The sequence below is a fragment of the Miscanthus floridulus genome, chromosome 14, assembly GCF_019320115.1.
Source record: "Miscanthus floridulus cultivar M001 chromosome 14, ASM1932011v1, whole genome shotgun sequence".
NCBI lineage: Eukaryota > Viridiplantae > Streptophyta > Magnoliopsida > Poales > Poaceae > Miscanthus > Miscanthus floridulus.
The window spans coordinates 69523220-69546503 of record NC_089593.1 but is presented as its reverse complement, the minus strand read 5'-3'; the positions used below and the strand labels follow the sequence as shown (position 1 = coordinate 69546503).

General features: G+C 42.0%; 1 protein-coding gene and 1 long non-coding RNA gene across 2 annotated transcripts; one reads left to right on the top strand and one right to left on the bottom strand.

Annotated features, from left to right (window-relative positions):
- Positions 1-13051: 13051 nt before the first annotated feature.
- Positions 13052-14443, top strand: LOC136504186 (uncharacterized). The gene is made up of 4 exons (XR_010770803.1): positions 13052-13183; positions 13319-13359; positions 13935-13989; positions 14340-14443. It is a non-coding gene; the product is annotated as an uncharacterized lncRNA (long non-coding RNA).
- A 2610-nt stretch (positions 14444-17053) lies between these two features.
- On the bottom strand, positions 17054-21411 carry LOC136503672 (protein FAR1-RELATED SEQUENCE 5-like). The gene is made up of 8 exons (XM_066498672.1): positions 20933-21411; positions 20119-20501; positions 19260-19723; positions 18721-18988; positions 18481-18618; positions 18289-18380; positions 18074-18175; positions 17054-17500 (listed from the first exon to the last, which is right to left on the bottom strand). Exons 1-8 carry the CDS (start codon positions 21409-21411, stop codon positions 17054-17056), a joined length of 2373 nt encoding a protein of 790 aa, XP_066354769.1.
- Positions 21412-23284: the final 1873 nt, after the last annotated feature.

Here is a 23284-nt window from a genome sequence, read left to right as displayed (position 1 = left end):
CGGTGGGGCAACGCGCGGTGGAGGGCCTCGGGCGCGGAGGAGGGCGCGGTGGAGGGCCACGGGCAAGCGCAGAGGAGGGGCACGGGCGCGCGCGGTGGAGGCCGCACGAGGAAGAAGACGGCGGCGCCGGTGTCACGGAAGGCGAACGGACGCGGCGCGAGGAAGAAGAGGGCGGCGGTGTTCGACGAGGAAGAAGACGAGCGGATCGATCTGCCAGGCGCTGGAGGTTATATAGCAGAGAGAATTACTCCCGGTGCCAGCCACGAACCGGGAGTAAAAACCCTTTACTCCCGGTGCGTATTACCAACCAGGAGTAAAGGTGCCTTTACTCCCGGTGCGTGTTACCAACCGGGAGTAAAGGTATACCTTTACTCCCGGTTGGTAACACGCACCGGGAGTAAAGGCTTTTTTTTGGCGGGCCACGAAACTGCAGCCCACCTTTACTCCCGGGTGGGCTTCCCACCCAGGAGTAAAGGTGGCCTGCAGTTTCGTTTCCCGCCTGTTTTAAGCAATAGTCTTGTTAAATACAATAGAAATGCAATAGTTTTTATTAAATACATAGTAAATTAAATAAAAGGCATAAAATTATTTTGTTAAAAATATGAATTTTATTTTTGTTTATTGCACATAGGAAAAATCGATAACCTAACTTTTTTTTATTTTTTGTTAGAATTATAAAACATAATGTAACTAATATTTATTATTTCGTTAATGCAAAAATGTAGTGTTTAATTAAAATTATTAAAATTATTGGTTTTGGACAGGAAATTTGTTTTCACATCATTTTAACGTTAATATTTTAATTTTTCATCACTCAGTATCCTAATTTACCTTTTTGAGAGAGAAATCCCACCAAATCAAACATTGATTTAATTTGAAACATGACATAATAAACATCTGAATTCACAATTATTACATAATATCTCAAACACACACTATATTAAATCACTATATCATCAAGTGGGCACAGCAGTGAACTTCTTCTTTACGTATGTCCCTTGGTTATGATCGCTTCGTAACCATGGAGTGTCCTCATCATTTACCAAGATGCTAGGGTCTTTGTTCACTTTGAAGGGCGGAATTCGGTCATCCTTTTCATATTCTTCTGACATGTCCGACTTGTCCTCAATTCCCACGATGACTCTTTTCCCTGAAAGAACTATGTGGCGCTTTGGCTCTTTGGTTGAGTCATTATCGTTTTTCCCTCTTTTTGGTTTGGTAGACATATCATTGACATAGAACACCTGATTCATATCCTTGGCAAGGACGAATGGTTCGTCTTTGTACCCAATATTACTAAGGTCTACTGTTGTCATTCCATACTCGTTGTCTACTGTTACCCCGCCTCCGGTCACCTTGACCCATTGGCACTTGAACAATGGGATCTTCAAAGTAGGTGCATATTCTAGTTCCCATATTTTATCTATGCGTCCATAATATGTCTGCTTATTCCCATTCGGGTCTGTGGCATCTATGCGGACACCACTGTTTTGGTTGGTACTCCTTTTATCTTGGGCTACTGTGTAGAATATGTTCCCATTTATCTCGTACCCTTTGTATGTGACGATATGCCATGATGGTTGCATAGCCAATAAATACAGTTGCTCATGGATGCTCTCATCACCTTGACATTTTTTTCGCAACCAACCGCCGAAAGTTTCCATGTGCTTATGCGTAATCCAAGCTTCAGTCTTCCCTGGAAACTCGGATCGTAAGAGATCCTTGTGTGTCTCAATATACGGATCTACCAAAGAGGAGTTCTGTAGAACTGTGTAGTGCGCTTTATTGAAATAATCATCATCCGTACCAATATATGTTTTCCTCCCTAGTGTCCCCTTTCCGCTTAGTCTCCCCTCATGTCTCGATTCAGGAACACCAATCGAGTCAAGGTTGAGAATAAAGTCAACACATAACTCAATGACCTCTTCTGTTCCATAGCCCTTGGCGATGCTTCCTTCTGGGCGAGCACGGTTGTGAACATATTTCTTCAGGACTCCCATGAATCTCTCTAAGGGGAACATGTTGTGTAGGAACACAGGACCGAGAGTGAAAATCTCCTTGACTAGGTGAACTAGGAGGTGTGTCATAATATCAAAGAAGGAAGGAGGGAACACTAACTCAAAGCTGACGAGACATTGAACCATATCATTCTGTAGTTTAGCTAGATCAGTTGGATCAATTGCCTTCTGAGAAATTGCATTGAGGAATGCACATAGCTTTACGGTGGCTAGACGTACATTTGGAGGTAGAATTCCTCTTAATGCAACTGGAAGTAATTGCGTCATGAGAACGTGATAGTCATGGGACTTTAAGTTACAGAATTTCTTCTCTGGCACATTTATAATACCCTTTATATTCGAGGAGAATCCAGATGGTACCTTGATGTTGTTTAAGCATTCAAACATGATTTCCTTCTCCTCTTTGCTTAGAGTGTAGCTAGCAGGACGTAAGTAATGGCGTCCATCATCTGTCTTCTCTGGATGCAGGTTGTCTCTTTCTCTCAAACAACGCAGGTCCTGTCGTGCTTCAAATGTGTCCTTAGGCTTTCCATACACACCCATAAAGCCTAGCAGGTTCACACAAAGATTCTTCGTCAGGTGCATCACGTCGATCGAGCTACGGACCTCCAGGACTTGCCAATAGGGTAGGTCCCAAAATATGGACTTTTCTTCCACATGGGTGCGTGACCGTTAGCGTCTTTCGGAATAGGTTGGCTTCCATGTCCTTTTCCAAAGACGACTTTCACATCATTGACCATATCGAGTACATCCTCACCGGTTCGGTTGCGAGGCTTGGTCAGGTGGTCTGCCTTCCCTTTAAAATGCTTACCTTTCTTTCTTACGGGGTGATTTGCAGGAAGAAATCGACGATGGCCAAGGTACACAACCTTTCGACATTTTTTCAAGAATACACCTCTAATATCACCGAAGCAGTGTGTGCATGCATTATATCCCTTGTTTGACTGTCCTGAAAGATTACTTAGAGCAGGCCAATCATTGATTGTTACGAACAACAATGCTCGCAGATCAAAGTGTTCCTGTTTGTACTCATCCCACACACATACACCTTCTTTATTCCACAAAATGAGAAGTTTGTCAATAAGTGGTCTTAGGTACACATCGATGTCATTGCCAGGTTGCTTCGGGCCTTGGATGAGCACAGGCATCATAATGAACTTCCGCTTCATGCATAACCAAGGAGGAATGTTGTAGATACTTAGAGTAACAGGCCAAGTGCTATGACTACTGTTCTGCTCTCCAAAAGGATTGATATCATCTGTACTTAAAGCAAACCTTAAGTTTCTTGCGTCATTTGCAAACTCCGGGAATTCTCTGTCGATTGCTCTCCACTGGGACCCATCAGAAGGGTGTCTCAACATATTGTCTACCTTACGGTCTTCTTTGTGCCATCGTAACAATTTTGCATGTTCTTTGTTTCTGAACAGACGTTTCAAGCATGGTATTATAGAAGCATACCACATAACCTTGGCAGGGATTTTCTTACGCGGACGTTCGCCCTCAACATCACCAGGGTCATCTCGCCTGATCTTATACCGCGACGCATGGCATACCGGGCATGCATCCAATTTCTCGTACTCTTTGCCACGGTATAGGATGCAGTCATTAGGACATGCATGTATCTTCTCTATTTCTAGCCCCATAGGACAGACAACTTGTTTTGCTTCGTAGGTAGTGGCGGGCAATTCATTGTACTTCGGAAGCATCTTCTTTTGGATTTTTAGTAACTCTCCAAATCCCTTGTCAGATACACCATTCTTTGCCTTCCATTGCAGCAATTCTAGTGTGGTTCCCAATTTTTTCTGCCCTGCATCACAAGTTGGGTACAACAATTTCTTGTGATCTTCTAGCATCCGCTCGAACTTGATCTTCTCCTTTTCACTTTCACATTCTCTTTGTGCATCACGAATGACCTGACAAAGATCATCAGCCGGCTCATCTTCTGCGGCTACCTCTTCTTTAGCTTCTCCCATTGCAGTATCATTGAAGCACGCACCATCAGGAATAATATCATTGTCGTCCCATTGTTCTTCTTCACCTTCTTCCATTACAACACCGGTTTCTCCGTGCTTTGCCCAACAATTATAGTTTGGCATGAAACCCGACTTGAACAAGTGTGAATGAAGAGTCCTTGAGCAAGGATATTCCACCGTATTCTTACATATGGCACATGGGCAGCACATGAAACCGTCGTGTTTGTTTGCCTCGGCCGCACGTAACAAAGAATGCACGCCGTCAATGAACTCTTGGGAGCGGCGATCAGCATTATACATCCAATAACGGCTCATCTGCATTACATGACATAAATATCATATTAAAACCTAGATCATAATTAATTATTTATACAACATGCGTGCCACCACAAAAGATACAAATTTATGAAAGCATCGCTACAATGTAGACAATCCCAACTACCACTAAAAGAACTAAAGCTAAAATACATTTCAGGAGCACAAGGATTTCGCGACCAATCTCAACTAAAACAGACAGATCCCCCGATTGTGCAACATCTTTGGGCTTCTTCGGCTGGATCACTGCCTCATTAGCCGCCGTATTTGCCTGTTGTGCAAGATATTTTTGCACGAGTTCAACATACTCTTCCTCTCAGTAGAAGCCTGAACATCGTCCATTGCCATCCACTGTTCGCCTAAACGGTCGTTTAGCCCGTTTAAACACCGTGTAAACGCTACACGGTGGTGCGCCGTTTCCGTTTAATCACCCGTTTACCCCGTTTAATTGGCCGTTTAGCCCGTTTAATGGGACATTTTGCCCGAATAATGGCTAAACGGTAGGTGACCGACTGTTTACCGTTTAGCGTTTAGGAAAACACTGCTGCCATCCCACTGAAATTAAAACAAAAAATTAGAACTTTAATCACAACCATCATAAAAATAGGTATAAACTAACCATAATCATTAAATACGATAAAATAACTCACATTGCGATCCGGATACTCGTAGAAGATACGATCCTTGTTGGGACCCTCCTTCTTCACTCGGTACTCCATCACAATCTTCGTCTCATCACGACACTTGCCGCATGGAATGAGAGGAAGGCTCGGCCTAAGTCGCTTTGGAAACCCATGAGAGGCCGAGGACCCGGAAGCAGTTGCCATCTACTCTCTATACTCATTTTTTAATACACTATAAATTTCTCCTTTTATAAACAAATAAAATTAACAAACTATAAAATTATCTAGATCTCTAAACAATGATATTTTTAATGGTCATTGTGTTCTCGTCTTTTACTGCGGCAGGTAAGTAATTCATATGATATTTCCGCAAATTAACAGAAGAATGGGAATGTACACACATAACAGACTACTACGTTTAGGTACGGTGATTGACAGACTACAGCGACGATATCGGGACATGTGAATAAATAACCATCCGTACTAGTTGACCTTGCTTACGTGATCAGCTCGGCGAGCATGTCTCCACCGGATGGCACCGTACTTGGTCAAGGAAGAGCTCCAATTCTACGAGGAAGGGAACACGGTCTTCCATGACCGTTGTCGCTCTCCCTCGTAGAATCAAAGCTCCTCCTTGACGTCCGTTACCGCTCGGCAGAGAACATCCTCGCCGACCTGAACACGGTCCGCAAGTTCAACTAGTAAGGATTTGCTATAATTTTCTAACTATTTTCTAACTTTATATTTATATATACTACGTTTAGGTACGGTGATTGACAGACTACTGCGACGATATCGGGACATGTGAATAAATAACCATCCGTACTAGTTGACCTTGTTTACATGATCAGCTCGGCGAGCATTTCTCCACCGAACGACACCGTACTTGGTCAAGGAAGAGCTCCGATTCTACGAGGAAGGGAACACGGTCTTCCACGACCGTTGTCGCTCTCCCTCGTAGAATCAAAGCTCCTCCTTGACGTCCGTTACCGCTCGGTAGAGAACATCCTCGCCGACCTGAACACGGTCCGCAAGTTCAACTAGTAAGGATTTGCTATAATTTTCTAACTATTTTCTAACTTTATATTTATATATACTTTAACCTTCTTTCATGTAAATATACAAGCTTGAAGTGATTTTGAGCTCAAATTGCTTACAAATGAAAAAAACCACAATAAAGAACCATAAATATATATAGTGAACAAAACGGCATAAGATAATGGTAAAAAATGAGAGTATGAGATTGGTAACCTTTACAACTGAAGAATCGACGGAGGAATCGAAGAAATCGACGGAGGAATCGAAGAATGGATGGAGGAACAATGGAGGGAGGGAGGAAGCAAGAACACTACTGCAGTGAGCTTCAAAATGTGCTGAGCTCGGGCTCGGGGCCGGGAGGAAGGAGGAGATGGCCGATTTATAAAGGGAGAACATTTAGTCCCGGTTGATGGATCCAACCGGGACTAAAGGTAACTTTCCAACCCCGGGCGCAGCCACGGCCCGGGAGTAGACCTTTACTCCCGGTTGGAGCCACCAACCGGGAGTAAAAGTATACCTTTAGTCCCAGTTGGTGGCTCCAACCGGGACTAAAGGTCCCTGCCACCTCTGTCTGGCGCAGTAGCCGTTGGGCAGGGACCTTTAGTCCCGGTTGGAGCCTCCAACCGGGACTAAAGGTATTTCTAGTCCCGGGGGCAAAAAATTCCGGGACTAAAGCCCATTTTGGTCGAGGATCAAAGGTCTGTTCTCTACTAGTGGTCCAAATGCGGGCCATACGCATAAAGTCACACACCATGAAGCCACACACCATGAAACAGTTAATGAGGACCATGAAGAACATGACCAACAAACTAGTATAGCCCTGTTACTTTTTCTGCCACTGTTTTATGTATTACTATGCATCTTTGGGTTGGTTCATATGCATAAAGTCCTGCAACTACATCTGCCGTTGTTACTAGGCTTCTCTTTTTAATAACTAGTACTTCATATTTGTTCATACGTCTCCAGCAGGTCCAAACCTTGGCCAGCAGGGCCAGTCCAGTGACGCCACACACCAAGAACCAGTTGACAAGGACCGTGAAGAACATGACCAACAACCTGGTATAGTCCTATCACTTGTCCGCCCTTGTTTTATAAATTATTACTATGCATCTATGGGTAGGTTCATATGCATATAGCATGCAGCTTTGTTTCATACATGTTTACATCCTTCATTCACTAACGAGTCCTACTTTTGCTTACATGAACTAGACCAAAACCTTGGCTAGGGCCACTCCATTGACCATGGACATCCCAGTACCCATACAAAGAGCGCAGAAATGCACGATGACCAGAAAGAAGAGGGCACTCAAGCTGGTATAGGCCTAGAACCTTTTTTCTTCCTTGTTTTCATATCTTATTATACATCTGTGATCAGGTCTATATGCAATATAACCTCCCTGTTTTCATGTACAGATACGTCGCAGCTCTCTTCCACTGGATTCAGCACGCTCCCTAATGAATCACAGTTCTCTGACAGTCAGATTGAGAACATGAATGAGTACTTGTTTCAACAACAAGAAGCAAAGAAGCAGAAGCTGGGCAATGAGCTGGAAGACGATCCAGAGAATCAAGATGGCTCACGTAAGAGTGAAGACAACAAACAGGCTTTACTACCTTGATTAGCAACACTCCTATTTAGTTACATTTACTATGATTAGTCTTTCTATCCGTTATTGTCGCATCCGATTGCTATGATTAGTTCACATATGCTGTAAGGAAGCAGCCAGTTCTTGGCCGCTCCCGTTTGTTTTAAGGAAGCGACCCTTTTGGCCGCTTCCTTTTCCCTGTAATTTCGTTGGGGCGTACATAAGTATTATTGCAGCCCCATCTGACAATTTATATGCACATTCTGACTTGTTTTTATGCATCAGTCTAAAATGTACCCTTTCCCCTGTTCACTATATGTTCCCTATGTAAAATTGATTTGTCCTTTATTTTCTCCACCAGCTTCCCGATTTCTAGACCTACGCAATGATGAGAGTGCAGATGTGCGCGTAAATTTGCCACACCAGGGCAAAGAAGGCGACGGGGACGGCAATGGTGGCTTGTTCAATGTGAACCCACGGGTGACAGAAGCGTTGAATGAGGTAACTCATATTTAATTATAGCGATGTAGATGACATCCATGATTTGCCTCAAAATGGTCCTCCGTTTTTGATAATACGCCACAATATCAGGTATGACGTTCATACCTCGCTCATCGCGTGCAACCTATGCATCCACACCCCCATCCCTTGATTTTTATGCACTTTTGACTCAGTCTCTATTCATATTTCCTCTGCATCAAAACAATTTTTAAAGCTCCAAATGTACTCATAGCACATAGCTTGTTTATCTCAACAGTATCTTGTTTCTATCTTTTGGTGCTACATACCAATGCCTAATTATTGCTGGTGTCCAAGGGCATTTTTTAATGTCACTGTAGTATCTTGTTTCTATGTTCCTATACTGCTGACCATACGGTTTTAGCACATCAGTCTGATATTTTCTATGCAACTGTTTTCTTTTTTATGAATGCATAACAAGGGGCTGCTTTCTGCAATTTGTCAAACACTTACATGTTTTCGTAAATGGCCAGGGCCCATCATTTGATCATACTCCTGCCTCCAAAGCAGATTATATTCCGCAAAGGCCCATTGGACCCCATCACAATGTCAAACTACCCAACGATTAATAGAGAACTGTTATGAGAGAGCCAGTGCTTTGTTAGACCTGCTGCTATCCAGCGACTTGACTTTCAAAGAGTAAGATTCCTTACCATGGGTTCCAACATATCAACTTGCTAGTCTCTATGCATCAGTTTACTGTACCAAGCTTGCATGCTTCTTTCAGAATTACCACTCTACTTTATTTGTTCTGTACTCTGTGACTTTATATGCATATAACATTTCGTATGAATACATATGGTACACGTTATGTGACTTCCTACTCTCCTGCAACTTGACTTTTTTGTAGACTAGGATTCCTTGTTATGGGTTTCAACACATCTAACTGTTTGGTCTCTATGCATTGGTTACTATGACATGCCTTTTTCACATGTTTCTATCAGTGTTAGCACTCTCCTTTTTGCAGTGTGTACTGTGATTCCATATGCATAAAATATTTTAGTATGATTGCATAATTATTGTGGTTACTGTGCAGTTCTGTCATTTGCCGATTCGGTGATGACAATTCCAGAGCAGGTGAAGTTCGCGAATACTTTGCCCCCAGTAAAGGGGTTGCTGATTCCTAGATACAATACTATGTTCACTGTTTGATGAAAGGTGAACCCAACAACGGTCTACTGAGAAAAGAGTACGAACGGATCTACCTAGACATCAATGTGATGGTGAGTATAAATTCGGCAATTCTGTACATTGTGAGAGCAGACATCTATACATTGTCACAACACATTTTACATACATTGTTGCAACAGTTATCCACCGATTACACAATTCTATACATTGTTGGTTCAGAATTTTATACACTGTTCTGTGCACTGATTCTGCTGTGGCTGTCAAGATCCTGGTGCACTAATCCTCTAGACTAGAAGAGAGGTCATGGTTCATAGCTAGCTAGTAGTCTGTTTCATAGCATACTCAGGATAACATATGTGTGTTCTAGATGGTTGACCATATGATATATGTTGTTTTTATGTATGCTGACACAGCTTCATATGCCACCTGTAGAGGGATATCTACCAAGAAGGCAATGCGTATGGAGGCGAAGTGGTCGAATATCGGCAAACAATATTGATCGGCACCCTAGACAGGTTCCTCCCAGAACGACATCTTCTAAAAGGTGTCAGAGAGGTCAGTATTGTACTGTCCCTCCGAGAAAAGGGTTATTTTTATTTGAAATGCTAATTGGGGTAACTTACATCATTTTTTCTAATGTTGGGGTACCATGCACCTTTTGCAGATCGTGGTGCCTTTCCTGAGGAATGGCCACTTCTCAGTGTACGTGGTCAACTTCAAGCATCATATCGTAGGGTTGACATACTTGATCCCAATCCTTGGAATTTGATTGGGGATGGGTGGAAAGAAACACACAAAGGACAGGTTCAGTATAGAAATTCTAAAGGCCAGTGGTGCAAGATAACGGTGAAAAGGCTTAATGAAGCAATGCAGGTTGCAAGGCCTGACTCAGGGATCCCCAAATTCGGCAACTACAGATGTGAGATGTTAGATGGTATACATAAGCAAAAGCTTGGATCCAATGACTGCGGGTTCTATTGCATGTGGTACATGGAGTCACTACTGGAAACAGAGCCTTTGCCGAGTGTCAAAAATCGGGCACTCGGTAAAAACCTTCTTTGGCGAGTGCCGCACTCGGCAAAGAGTTCTTTGTCGAGTGCCGGGCACTCGGCAAAGGACTTCTTTGCCGAGTGTTAGGCTCTCGGCAAAAGCGCGGCACTCGGCATAGGCTGCCCCGCGTAACGGTGTTCGGCCACGTCCTTCTTTGCCAAGTGCCTGCTGTTAGACACTCGGCAAAGTTTTTTTTAAAAATACTTTGCCGAGTGCCTCTGACATGGCACTCGGCAAAGATTTAATTTTTTTTAAATGTCTTTGCCGAGTGCCCCAGATCTGACACTCGGCAAAGTTTTTTTTTGAAAAATACTTTGCCGAGTGCCCCTGACACGGCACTCGGCAAAGATTTAATTTTTTTTAAATGTCTTTGTCGAGTGTGCAAAGAGGAAATTTCTAAAAAAATTCAAAAACCTCTCTGCCGAGCGCCTTATTCTTGGCACTCGGCAAAGACCCCCTTTGCCGAGTGCCATGCCCCGGCACTCGGCAAAGTTTTTTTATTTTTTTTTGTTTTTGGCCTCCAAATTTTTTTGTGTAGCCCTTGTAAAGTACCAGGAACTCCTAATTAGAATTTGGGAATTTTTTGTGGCTTTTTGATATATTTAGTTACTTTATTTCGTTTACTTGAATTTTTTCGAAAAATATAAATTTGAGCTGCACGTGGTACGAATAATGGAATTTAATGATTTAAAAATTGATAGTCATGTTAGTGAGTGTAGTGTGAGGCCGTATACAGGAACGGACCCAAAATTTCGGACATCTTGATCACGAAACATGACCGTGAACTTGCGTACGAAGTGTTTTAAAATTCTATAAAAAGCAAACGAAATCCGAAAATCATGAAACTTGTTGAGATGTCGTGCTATCGTATGTGGAGGCTATGATAAAAATTTTAGAAGATTTTCGTGCACGTTGTCACGTACGATGCTTATAAACCAGGACATCTCTACATGTGCTATCAGATATCACATGTGGAGATGTCCTGGTTTGTAAGCATCGTACATGATAACGTGCACCAAACCTTCTCAAATTTTTATCACATTCTCCACATACGATATCATGACATCTCGACAAGTTTCATGATTTTTGGACTTCATTTGCATTTTATAGAATTTAAAAATAATTCGTCCGCAAGTTCGTGGTCATGTTTCGTGAATAAGATGTTCGAAATTTCGGGCCTGTTCCTGGATACGGCCTCACACTACACTCAATACCATGAATATCATTTTTTGAATCATTAAATTCCATTATTCGATGCACGTGCAGTTCAAATTTGCATTTTCCAAAAAAATTCAATTAAATGAAATAAATTAACTAAATATAGCAAACAGTTCGGAAAATGTACCAAATTTCGACATGGAGTACCAAGTACTGTAAGAGGACTATAGAAAAAGTTTGAAGGTCAAAATACAAGAAAAAATTGGTTTGCCGAGTGTCATCTTTTGACACTCGGCAAAGTGTTCCCTTTGAGCATGCCAAAAATTTTTTAAAAATGTTTGCCGAGTGTCTCTCCGTCCGACACTCGGTAAAGTGGTATTTTTTTTAAAAAAAAATGATACAGTACGATTTAGGGTTTAGATTAAAAAAAAAAGAAAACACGTTTGCCGAGTGGCCCGATCTGACACTCGGCAAACCGGCCTCCTCTGTCGAGTGCCAGATCGGAGCACTCGGCAAACGGCCCATCCAATTCCCCACCCTAGCGCACACTTCACCGCCGCCGGACGCTCTTTCATCAAAGAAAAAAAAAGCGACGCTGCCGCCGGTCCTGCAAGCAGCTGCTGGTGACCTCATCTTGGCCCCTCCCAGCGGCGACCACAGGTCGACCGGCGACGTCAGCTTGGCCTATCCGCGTCGCCGACCTCAAATCTTGCCAAGACGCCGTCTCCAGGTCAGCACAGCCGGTAAACTCAGCTTGTCCCACAGCACCCTCGACCGCCTCTACCCAACGCTGCACACTCTCTCCCTCTATCTCAAAATCTCCTTCACACTCTCTCCCTCTCGCAGATCTGGCGGCAGAGGCAGTGGACGAGGAGGCGGCTGGTCACGGCAAGGACACGACGGCGGGTCACAGCGAGGAGGCAGCAGCAACCTAGGCATCGACGCGTTCCACCACTATATCCTCCACGACTTTTCGCATCCATAAGTCCAATTCCCACTCCTCTTTTATTCTGCCCGATGATTTGCCACTGGAGTTGGACTAGATCTATATTAGTTCAAAAGCAGTAAAACGTAACTACATCCTTTGGATTGTTAGATCTTCCATTCGCTCTCGTGGCAGCCAAATCGTCAGTGCTGCAATTGTTAATGAAATATGTGCAGTGTGTGGTGGGGGATACCGTCTGACAAATATAAATTGTTATTTAAAAAGATAAATCACTCTCAATTCAGCTACAAATATAAACAAGGGAAGAATTGAAATGCTAGTCGTTTCTGGGTTATTTAGTTAACAGTAAGAAAAAGCCTAAATGGCAGACTTACATCACTGCTGTCATCTTCCTGGAGTGACTGCACAAGTGTCTTCTTGATTTCACATGTTATTGTGATCACAAGCAGTGGATTTTTTTTATTGACAACCTGATAGTACATATTTCACATGTTGGTGCCTAGTAAAATGAATGCTCCACATGCAGAAATGAAAAATATTTCCATTTAGAGTTCATTGATGAGAGCCTCGGAGTGCAGGAGCCAAAAACTATTTTGATTTGCACCTGCTACTTCTAGTACCAACTGTTCATATTTCCAACTAAAAGTATGCGGTCAGCTAATTGCTAATGAATTACAGATGAATTTGTTTCCCATCCCCTTGCATCAGGCTTACACATTTCATACAAAAGCATGTGTTACACGGAAGTACAGGCAAGGAGGGAGAGCTAATGCAGTTCCTCCGCTTGTGATCCATAGGGGGGCTGCAAGGATTTTTGCTCTTAGATGTAAGCTTACCTACAATCCTTTTTGTGTTTGCTCTATTATACTTTTTCATATTGTCATCTGATTTTAATTATTGCCCTGAGGAAGATTAGTTTTTCTTTTGCATCTGACAGAGACTACAATTATTTTCTATACAGGTAGTAGCAGATTCAGCTCTTTTCTAATAATATTAGTAGTGGTGAGTTCTGTGGTGAAGATGCCTACTATAAGTAACAATTGTGGATGCATGATAGTGTACTGGACTACCTAGGCTCTCAATATGCTTCTGTCTTCTTTCAAATAAGTCTATCTACAATTGTTATGGATTTCCATCTTGACAACCTTAAAATAGATAATAATTGTATTCTGAAATAAGAGGCTTTTTTATGTCCCTTGACTCCTTATAGCATATATATGGTGTATGGTCTATTTCAATACAGCTTGGCGCTAATTTTTGCAGCCCTCCTTCCACATTAACAAATATGGTTCTGCTCATGATTTTAATCTATTCAGAATGAACTTGAGCCCATACTACCATATCTACAAGTCACTGTATTGTATAAGTTGCTAGAGCTATATCTATATTATTGTCCTTGAAACTGAATTTCATTGTTCCTCTTTGAACTGTGATACTTGGTGTTATAACTGACTTTGCCTCATTTAATCTATGGTATTTGTCTCATAGGAAAGCCATGTGTTATACAGAAACTTTGGAGGTTATTTCACTGATGCTGCTGCATAGACTCACCAAACTTTTACTCTTAATATTTGCAGGGCGTGCTTCTCTGATGTACTCTTCCATCGTAGATGCCTATGATGATGACTTACAGTTAAGTTTGTGGTGGCTGTTTCTTGCAATATTTCCTTATATTAGTTGTGCTGCATGGGAATTAGTTCATGCCTTGTTTTCCTTCTAGACTATTCAATATAGAAGAATGAGCAAAGAATTTACAACTCAATAATAATAGTGCACTGTCAGTATTTAGATACTTAGATATGGGGACCTTCTGCTAGAGACTGTTAAATATTTTTTACTGCCTCTTGGCCATGTGCTATATCTGTCAAAATAGCTTCTTCACCTCTTTCTGTTAGCAAGATCTAGGATTATGCAGTAGGCTGTTCCTAGATTAGCTATCCAAATAATCTTGTCTCACATGTAATCTTTTCTCCTTTGTGCAGTCTCCATCTGACCGTGGTTCGAATAATCCACCTCATGCACCTCCGAATGATGAAGCTGGGCCTTCACTACAATCGCAGTGGCCGAGATGAGTGCACGTTGTATTTTTTCATTTGTTGTTCATTTGATGATGAACTTGTGATATACTTGTGATGCACTTATGGACTTTGATAGACTTGTGGATTTATTTGGATGGACTTGAGCACTTATTATTATATATGTGATATATATTGTGATGGATGTGATATGTGCGGATGGATGTGTGGATGGATGAGATATATATGTGATGAATGAGATATATATATGTGATATATGTTTGTATGAATTTATTTGTCGTGATGGAATGTAAAAAAAATAAAAAAAAATTGATGTTTTGGGTCACTTTGCCGAGTGTTGCACTCGGCAAAGGACCCCGTTGCCGAGTGCCATGGTCACAGCACTCGGCAAAGCTGGAAAAATGGGCGCTCGGTAAACCGTTTTTCCAGCTTTGCCGAGTGTCATGACCATAGCACTCGGCAAAGATTTTTTTTTAAAAAAAATCAAACTTTGCCGAGTGCCAGACAGAATTCAAACTTTGCGAGTGCCAGACAGAGGGCACTCGGCAAAGAATTTTTTTAAAAAAAAAAATCAAACTTTGCTGAGTGCTAGCCAAAGCTCACTCGGCAAAGATTTTTTTTTAAAAAAAAATCAAACTTTGTCGAGCGTCGGCCAGGGGCACTCGGCAAAGATTTTTTTTAAAAAAAAATAAAAAATCTTTGTCGAGTGCCTGTAGGGTTGGCACTCAGCAAAGCGACCATCAACGGAGCCGGCGCCGTGATGGTCGCTTTTCTTTGCCGAGTGCCCCGGGGCTCTCGGCAAAGCCTTTGCCGAGTGCCTAATAAAAGACACTTGGCAAAGAGGGCTTTGCCGATCAATTTTTTACCGTGTGTTCTTTGTCAAGTGTCGTACTCGGCAAAGGCTTTACTGAGTGCAATTTAGCCTCAGGCACTCGACAAAGAACCTGAATCCAGTAGTGAGTACTACGATGCATCCACCGCCAAAGTGCTCTGGCCATATTCGGTATGTGTGTTTATGCATTGTTTGAGCGACTTTATATACATTGTGCAAGCCCATTTCCAAAAGATCTGTTGACCCGCTGCCTGTCCACTTGTTGGAAACATAGATTGCAGCTAGCTTGTTGGAACACTCCCATGCACTGTTTGATGGCTTTTATATTCTTTGTTCAAACAGATTTCTATACAATCATGCACAATGATTATCGGAGTTTTTGTTTTTCATGTGCTTTCACTCAATGATTTGTAGGCATCTTCCGAGAATATGCGGGCTGACGTGCTCCAGTACATCATCTTCCATGAGGCCAACGAGCAAAAAGAACTCCCAGAAGAAATAGAGCAGCTCCGCCCTCCTTATTGATTTATCCTGTAGTTAGACCTTTTTTTGGTGTTCCGTGATAGTTGCATGTAGCAGTAGAGATACTAGTGGACCACCTATGCATGATGTAGATTTTGCTAAACTTGTGCAATGTATGGTCGATGAATGTACAAATTATGACAGCATAGTGTATTTAGGCAGAAACTAAAATCACATCTGCCTGTTGGTCCTCCTATTATGCTATTGTGAGCTGGTGTCACATAAAAATTGTTTTTCTCCATGCATTCATAAGTTTCTATGCATATATACGTTACTTGAAGTGCAGGTTCTATGCAGCACGGTCAAGTTTTCTTGTTTTCCAGCATCGTGCTGGCCCTGATCTATGAGTTGCACCTGGTGTGGCCCTGTGAAAAACAAATAGCATGTTTTGCTGTGTTCTTCATTTTTTGATGCACCCGAAATTATTTCTATGCATGTTACATGATTTATCCTCAACTTTGATATGCTAATTCTCATAAACTACATGTGAGTTGTGTTTACTGTTTTTTATGCTTGCACTTGGTATGATGTGCACTGAAACTAAATCATACATTTTTGGTTACGGGCGATATCTACTGTATACATTGTTTGTTCGAATTCCTTAGCATTTTTTGGTAGCGCATTTTCTATGTACTGTTAGAGCAGCTATCTATACAATGTTCTATACACTGTTGCTGCAAAATTCTATACCATTCTATGCATTGTTTGGGTTGCGCCTGACACGACCCCGGGTCAACAAACCCTTGGAAGGGAGGGCATTCTTGTTGCTATGCACTGTTCATTTATTACTTATACATCCCCAAAGTCGTGCACAGGGAAGGCTTTTAGTGCGTTCTATGCGTTTTCTTTTTCAATTTAACATTCGCTCAAGTAGGCTGCAAGGTTTGGGGTTGGGACCATATTATATTTTTTGTGCCTGCAAAAACATGTATACATGGACTTCTTTTGCACCACTGCAAGGTTTCTGCGCTTGTTAAAACATGAACAGTATTTTGTGCACTTCTGTACAATCATATACATGGTTGGAGCACTCTTCTACGCATTATTAGACCAATAGGACATACATCATTTGAACAATTATATGTGCACAATGCATTGAATTTATTTGCTGCATAGCATAAATGTTGGATGCAGATAAAATTGCACCATACTGACAATATCCTCATGTATCAATGTCACACTCAAACGGTTCACATGGTTCATCGGCACATAATGGTGTAGAAACATAAACAAAGGACATTGTTCATAGCTAGCTACTATTTTTTTCATAGCATCCGCAGGATAGCATAGCTGTGTTCCAGGTGGTTCACTTGTTCTTTGACCCTTGAGGTCTCCCTCTCTTCCTTGGTATAGGGGAAGGCTCCTCTAGCTGGGGGCTGTCCTCCATGGCTGTGGCCACCCTTTTCATTACCATCTTCATCATATCATCCGACACGACCATACGTGTCCTCTTTTCGATGTCCACTTCCTTAGCGACTCCACCCAAGTTGTAGCGATTCTTTGAGCCAGGGGGTCGTCCTCTCTTCTTGCCAGCCATCTTGGCCAGCCTCACGCGATTAGCCTCCACCTGCAAGCACGTGGTTGCATTGTGGCCATCGGCGATCCCGTAGACCTTACACTTCCTGCTTTTCAGTTTGGGCCCTCTCGCACCTAGCTTCAATACTTTCAGGTCAGCTGGCTCCAGTGTCCTTCCCTTTGGCTTCGCCTTGTCCGGTTGTTCAAGACTGATGCCCACACCAACTTCAACCATGCTCTGCGAATGATTTGCAACTCATAATTATTTTCTGTTGTATAGACATCAATACAAAAAATGCATACATATATAATTCTGGGGAACAATTTCATGCACATGTATAATTGATTCAAGTAGCCTACACAATAGAAGGACAGAGTAACATCCAGTTTTATCCATTGGAAACGACTGAGAGCAAGAGTCATCAATATGCTAGAACTGTACTCACACTGTGCATAAAAACCATGACTGGCATGCATCAAAAGTTACATGATGTGGAATTATCTTGCATACAAACCTAAACCATGCAGGTATACAAGAATACATGTATTTGCAATACACAATTTAAACATGCCCCACCTATGCATAGAAACCATATCTTTGTTGCACCATTTTCCTGTGGCTCACATTCACTCGACCCAACAATGGGCATAGAAGCGACACCAGTTTGTTGTGTTACATCACACACCTGCATTAAAATTTTGGAATTTATATACACTGTCATACATAGCGCATTATAATAGCAAGATAGCATTTTATCAATGTGCTGGGCCATGAGACAAGACAACATTTTTTTACTAAGTCGGTAGTGACCTGTTCCGAATTTGGGTCCGCCTGCAAGATGGAAACCTCCGCTGGATCCAAGTGCATACCATCATCACTTGCTACGGTTGGGCCTGTTTCAGGTTCAATGTTCTGCAGAAGCATAAAAAGATTAGACAAGCTGCATAAAAACTAAATATTTTTAGTTGTGTCTGCGAAACATTGTAATTAGACATAAAAGCAAGGGGGTGGACTGAAGTGCTTACTTCCACACCACCCAAATCAATGTCTTCAGCACCAATGTCAGGCTCCAACTCAGATATTAGTCCAATAAGCTCATCTAGCCCCTCCATGGGCCCTGTTGAAACCAGGCTTCGACATGCAAGCATACCTCAGAAGTTTCATTGCCTTTGTCAAGAGCAACCTCTGCCTGTATGCCTTCATCTCCCCATCTATGCCTTTGAGCCTTACGTTAGCCCGATCGAATGGTAGGTCATGGCGGGCATTCCGGCACAAGCGCTTTAAAATATAATTGTGAGGTATCTTTTCCAGCTGAACGTGCATGAATGCACGCAGCAAGTGCACACAAAATAGACCTTGCGCAATAGTGGAAAGTTAATATGAAACCACCACACAAATTGACTAAGTGTTTTGTGTAAAAAGCAATGAGAAAAGGCATAGGAGGATGAAGAGCATACCTGTGTGTTCCCATCGCTTGCACTCGCATGTGAGCAGCCCCGTTTCTTCGTTCACAGTGACTCGAAACTGATGCTGACCCCAGACAATCTTTTTTGTGGTACTTGTGTGCTTTACCAGCCATGAATGCCCCCCTCTGTCAGGGTCTTCTGTTATGCGGAAGGCCATCGCAGACTTCATTGATTCCTTAAAGCGGCCAAACACAGCCCTTGTGTACACTCTTGCTAGGCGTACCTCGAATGCCCAACTTGAATTCATTACTATTTCGCTCTGCAAACAATGGACAAATGGGGTAAAATTGATTATGGGTAGAAACATTGGTAGCTTACGGCCATACCATGTGCATAGAAAAAGCACTAGCAGGTGTATAAATTATAATATAAAGATAAGTGACAGAGAGTTTGAGGTTCCTAAAAACCATGCAGGGGTAGACATTGTGCAATGCATAGAAACTTTCACAATGCAGTAGAAAACAGTAACATAAGGTGCATAGAAACATACAAACAGGGGGGCACATGCAAGTGCAGAGATTTATACATACCGTGCACCCATATGTCTCTGTCGCCTCGTCAATCTTACGGCGATGGATGAACTTCATCATTTTTTTGGCAAACAGGTGCAAGGGTGTGTTCGCGTCAACATGACATTTCTTCACAATGTGATTCACGCTCTCACTACGTTGTGTCGAGGACATTGTGCCACAGTAGTCATCCTTGAAGAAGCACGGTACCCAGTCATGGCGTATGTCATAGAGGCTTCGCAGTGTTGGTTCAGTCTGCAACTCAAACTCATTGAGCAACATCGACCATGCGGACTCAAATTCACCCGGAGTCAGAGGATGGTGGATGACAGATTGGAACTTCTTCTTGAAACCCAGTTTTTCAAACCTCGCATACAATTCATTAAGCAAGGGCTGAAACTTGTTTATGACATGCCACAGGCAGAGACGATGTGTTGTGTTTGGAAAGACAAGCTTTATGGCTGTCGGCATGGCCGGGTCCTGGTCTGTAAAGCAAGTAACACAACAATAGTTAGAAAAACTAATGCATAAAAACAAGGCAATCCTTGTGATAAGACTCATACAGGGGGCACACCCAAAGTATAATGAACAAGGCAAGTTTCTTTCAATAATTGAGCCAGGGGGTGCAGTCATTTGCATAGGAACATAGAGGACTATGTGTAAAAGTCTATGCGCAAAAGTATAGGAACATGGAAAAAGGGGTTACACACAACTACAAACAACAGCAGGGACACCGACCATTATTTTTGCATTAGAAACAGATGTCATGTCAACAAAAAATTTCAGTCACAACCGCCAAACTAAACAAACTAGTGCATAGAAATGATAATGAACTAATGCAGGTATTTGGTTTCGTACACATGTCAAGTTAAATAACCACCTGTTAGAATACTTGGAGGAGCTTGACCCCCCATGCATGTCTTGAAGGTATTGAATACCCACTCAAAGGTCTCTGCTGTCTCGTCGCCAAGCAAAGCAATCCCAAAGATAGTGCATTGGAGGTGATGATTAGCACCCACAAACATTGCCAATGGCTTTTGATATAGATTGGTCTTATGGGTTGTATCAAATGTAACAGCATCACCGAAATATGCGTATTCTCCCTGCATGCTTGCATTCGACCAGAAGATGCTGACAATCTTGCCGTCCTTATCTAGCTGGAAGTCGCAATAAAACTGTGGGTTCTGTTGCCTACAGTAAGTGAAGAAAGCAAGCAGTTTGGCAACATCATCCATCCGTGCTTCTCGTGCTCGGGCAGCCTTCCTGCAAACATGAAGCAATTACAACTATGAGTACAGCCACCCATGCATCTGAAACTAATTGAGATTCTATACAAAATGATGCATAGAAACCATCCCAAACTACACTTGGACAATGAACAAAGCATGCATAAAAAACATGGAAAACTACATTTTTCAGATGCAGCACCATTAGCATCTGAAACTAATTGATATCCCACACAAAATCATGCATACAAACCATGCAAAACTACATTTGGACAGTGACCTAAAAGCATGCATATAAACCATGCAAAACCACATTTTCAGAGCCATAAAAAAACATGTGAAACGATAGCTCATGTGCATATACATTAACCATGCATAGAAAAGATGCGTTGTATTCCTTTAAACATTACAACATAGCAGAAGCACCAATGATTATAAAAAGGGCTTTTTGGCTTCCAAAAAACTTACATGTTCTCCAAGTCCCTCCTTGTCAGTGGCACATTTTCAGGCCCATCATGCATTTCGGCCATGATGTCCATTACACAATGGTTAGGGACACGGCTATCTTGCAGTGCTCCAATGAATTCTCGGTATGTGGGATCCAATGCCTTGTTGCAATGGAAATTCTTGGCCGCTGATGGAGAGGGAAGGAAGTCATGGTTATGGCTAAGTCTAGCCACATCAACAACTATAGACCAAAGCTTTCCATCCTCGCCATAGACCTTCTTCAGCTTCAGTCCAGCCAAACAACCGACTCTCTTAGTTGTCTTCTTGCACACACACGAATCACCTTCCTTATGGAACTTACACTTACCTTCCCTCACACAGTTCAACCATTTGCAACCATGCTTCTCACGATACTTCTTGATTCCAAAGCCTACAACACCAGCATAGCCTGCATAGAAACCATACGCATCTTGAACCGATCTGAATTGCATACCCACCATGCATGGAACAATTCTCTCATCAATATCATTGGGCTGCAATAAATACATGAAGTTAATCTCCAGCCAAAGCATACAAACATCAGCAATACAGTATAACATCCTTCTCTTTAAAAAAAAAGAATCAATGTTTGTGCTGCCTTCATAATAGGCATTACAATATGCAAAAAAAACTAATGTCAGTTGGCATAAACATCTCAACCACGTTGCATACACCTCACCAAGCATCTAATAATGCATTTATAGTTCTTTGTAATAACTTATGCACAAAAACCAGCTGACCTGTTGCACCAAAACCATATGGTACGTACACACACTTGCAATCAGGGGTATCATATAGTATAAGAACCTCCACACAAACCACTTCATCCGAAAAACAAGATTCACTGTATAGAAAACTATGTGGTGCATAAAACTAGGGACGTAGATCTTTCTTGGTCAAACAGAGATATAAAAAAATTGCAAGCAAGGGGGGAGTGCAAATGGCCACGACCATATGCATAGACAACTACTCTCAGTTTGCATAAAACATCTCAACTACGTGTTTCACATCTCACAAAGCATCTAATAATGCATTTATGCAATTTTCTATTAAGAACTAATGCATAAAAACCAACAGAGCTGGTTGCACCAAGACTATATGGTAGGTAAAATCACTTGCAACAAGGGGTGGTATCACATAGTACAAGAACCTCGACATTAACCACTGCATCCCAAAACAAGATTCACTTTTTCTACAAAACTACTCACTACGGGATACTGATTAATTACCGAGTGTGATAAACACTCGGCAAATATGGATAAACACTCGGTAAATTGTTTACCGAGTGCCACACTCGGTAAACATGACTCGGTAAACAACGACTCGGTAAAGTTAGTTTACCGAGTGTCAACTAACGGGGCACTCGGAGAATAAATCTTACCGAGTGCTAAGCCGGCACTCGGTAAACAACTACGACGTGACGGTCGTCAGTCCCCAAGCTTGCCGTTAACGGCGTCGTTTACCGAGTGTTAGACATAGCACTCGGTAAACAGATAACCATTTTCATGATTAAAACAATTCCGCAAATATTTTTTTCCTAATATAGTTTACCGAGTGTACCGGTAACACTCGGTAAACATCTAACTCATTTACCGAGTGTTCCACTCGGTAAAAAATGGCACATATATCCGAGTGGGGTCGTGGCACTCGGTAAAAAATGGCACATATATCCGAGTGGGGTCGTGGCACTCGGTAAAAAATGGCACACTCGGCAAAATTAACAGAATCAGAACCAATTTGGTTCTGTTCTCTGTTTTACCGAGTGTAACACTCGGTAAACATCACCATTACCGAGTGTTACACTCGGTAAAACTTGTCCACAGTATTTTTTTTGTTTGTTTCAGTGCATATCCAGCCACAATTAACAACAATTATAACAGAATATCACAGTTACCAACAGATAGACAATATATATCACATATATGTCCACAAATGTCACATCCACTCATTATAACCAACATATAGCTACAACAAATGTCACAAGCACAATGCAAAGTCCACAAACACCATCAACATGTCCAAAGTCCACAAAGTTCAACCCACTTCTAAGTTCAACATACAAACAAGTGAAACATGGTCCTGTCACATGGTCGGAGCCCTACCGAGAAACGGAGACAAGTCCAAGTCTTGATCGTTGTTTGATCCAGCTGTAGAAGGTCCCTGGAATGAGGGAGCAAAAGAAAATAAACATATTTATCAATTAATCATAAGGTAGTATGCCAAATTCAAATATTCCTTCGAAAGACCAGTTAACAATGACATCAATATATAGGCATATAATAGATAACACATATTAAGTTAGTTGCTGTTTAGTTCTCCTCTATGTGCAAGATA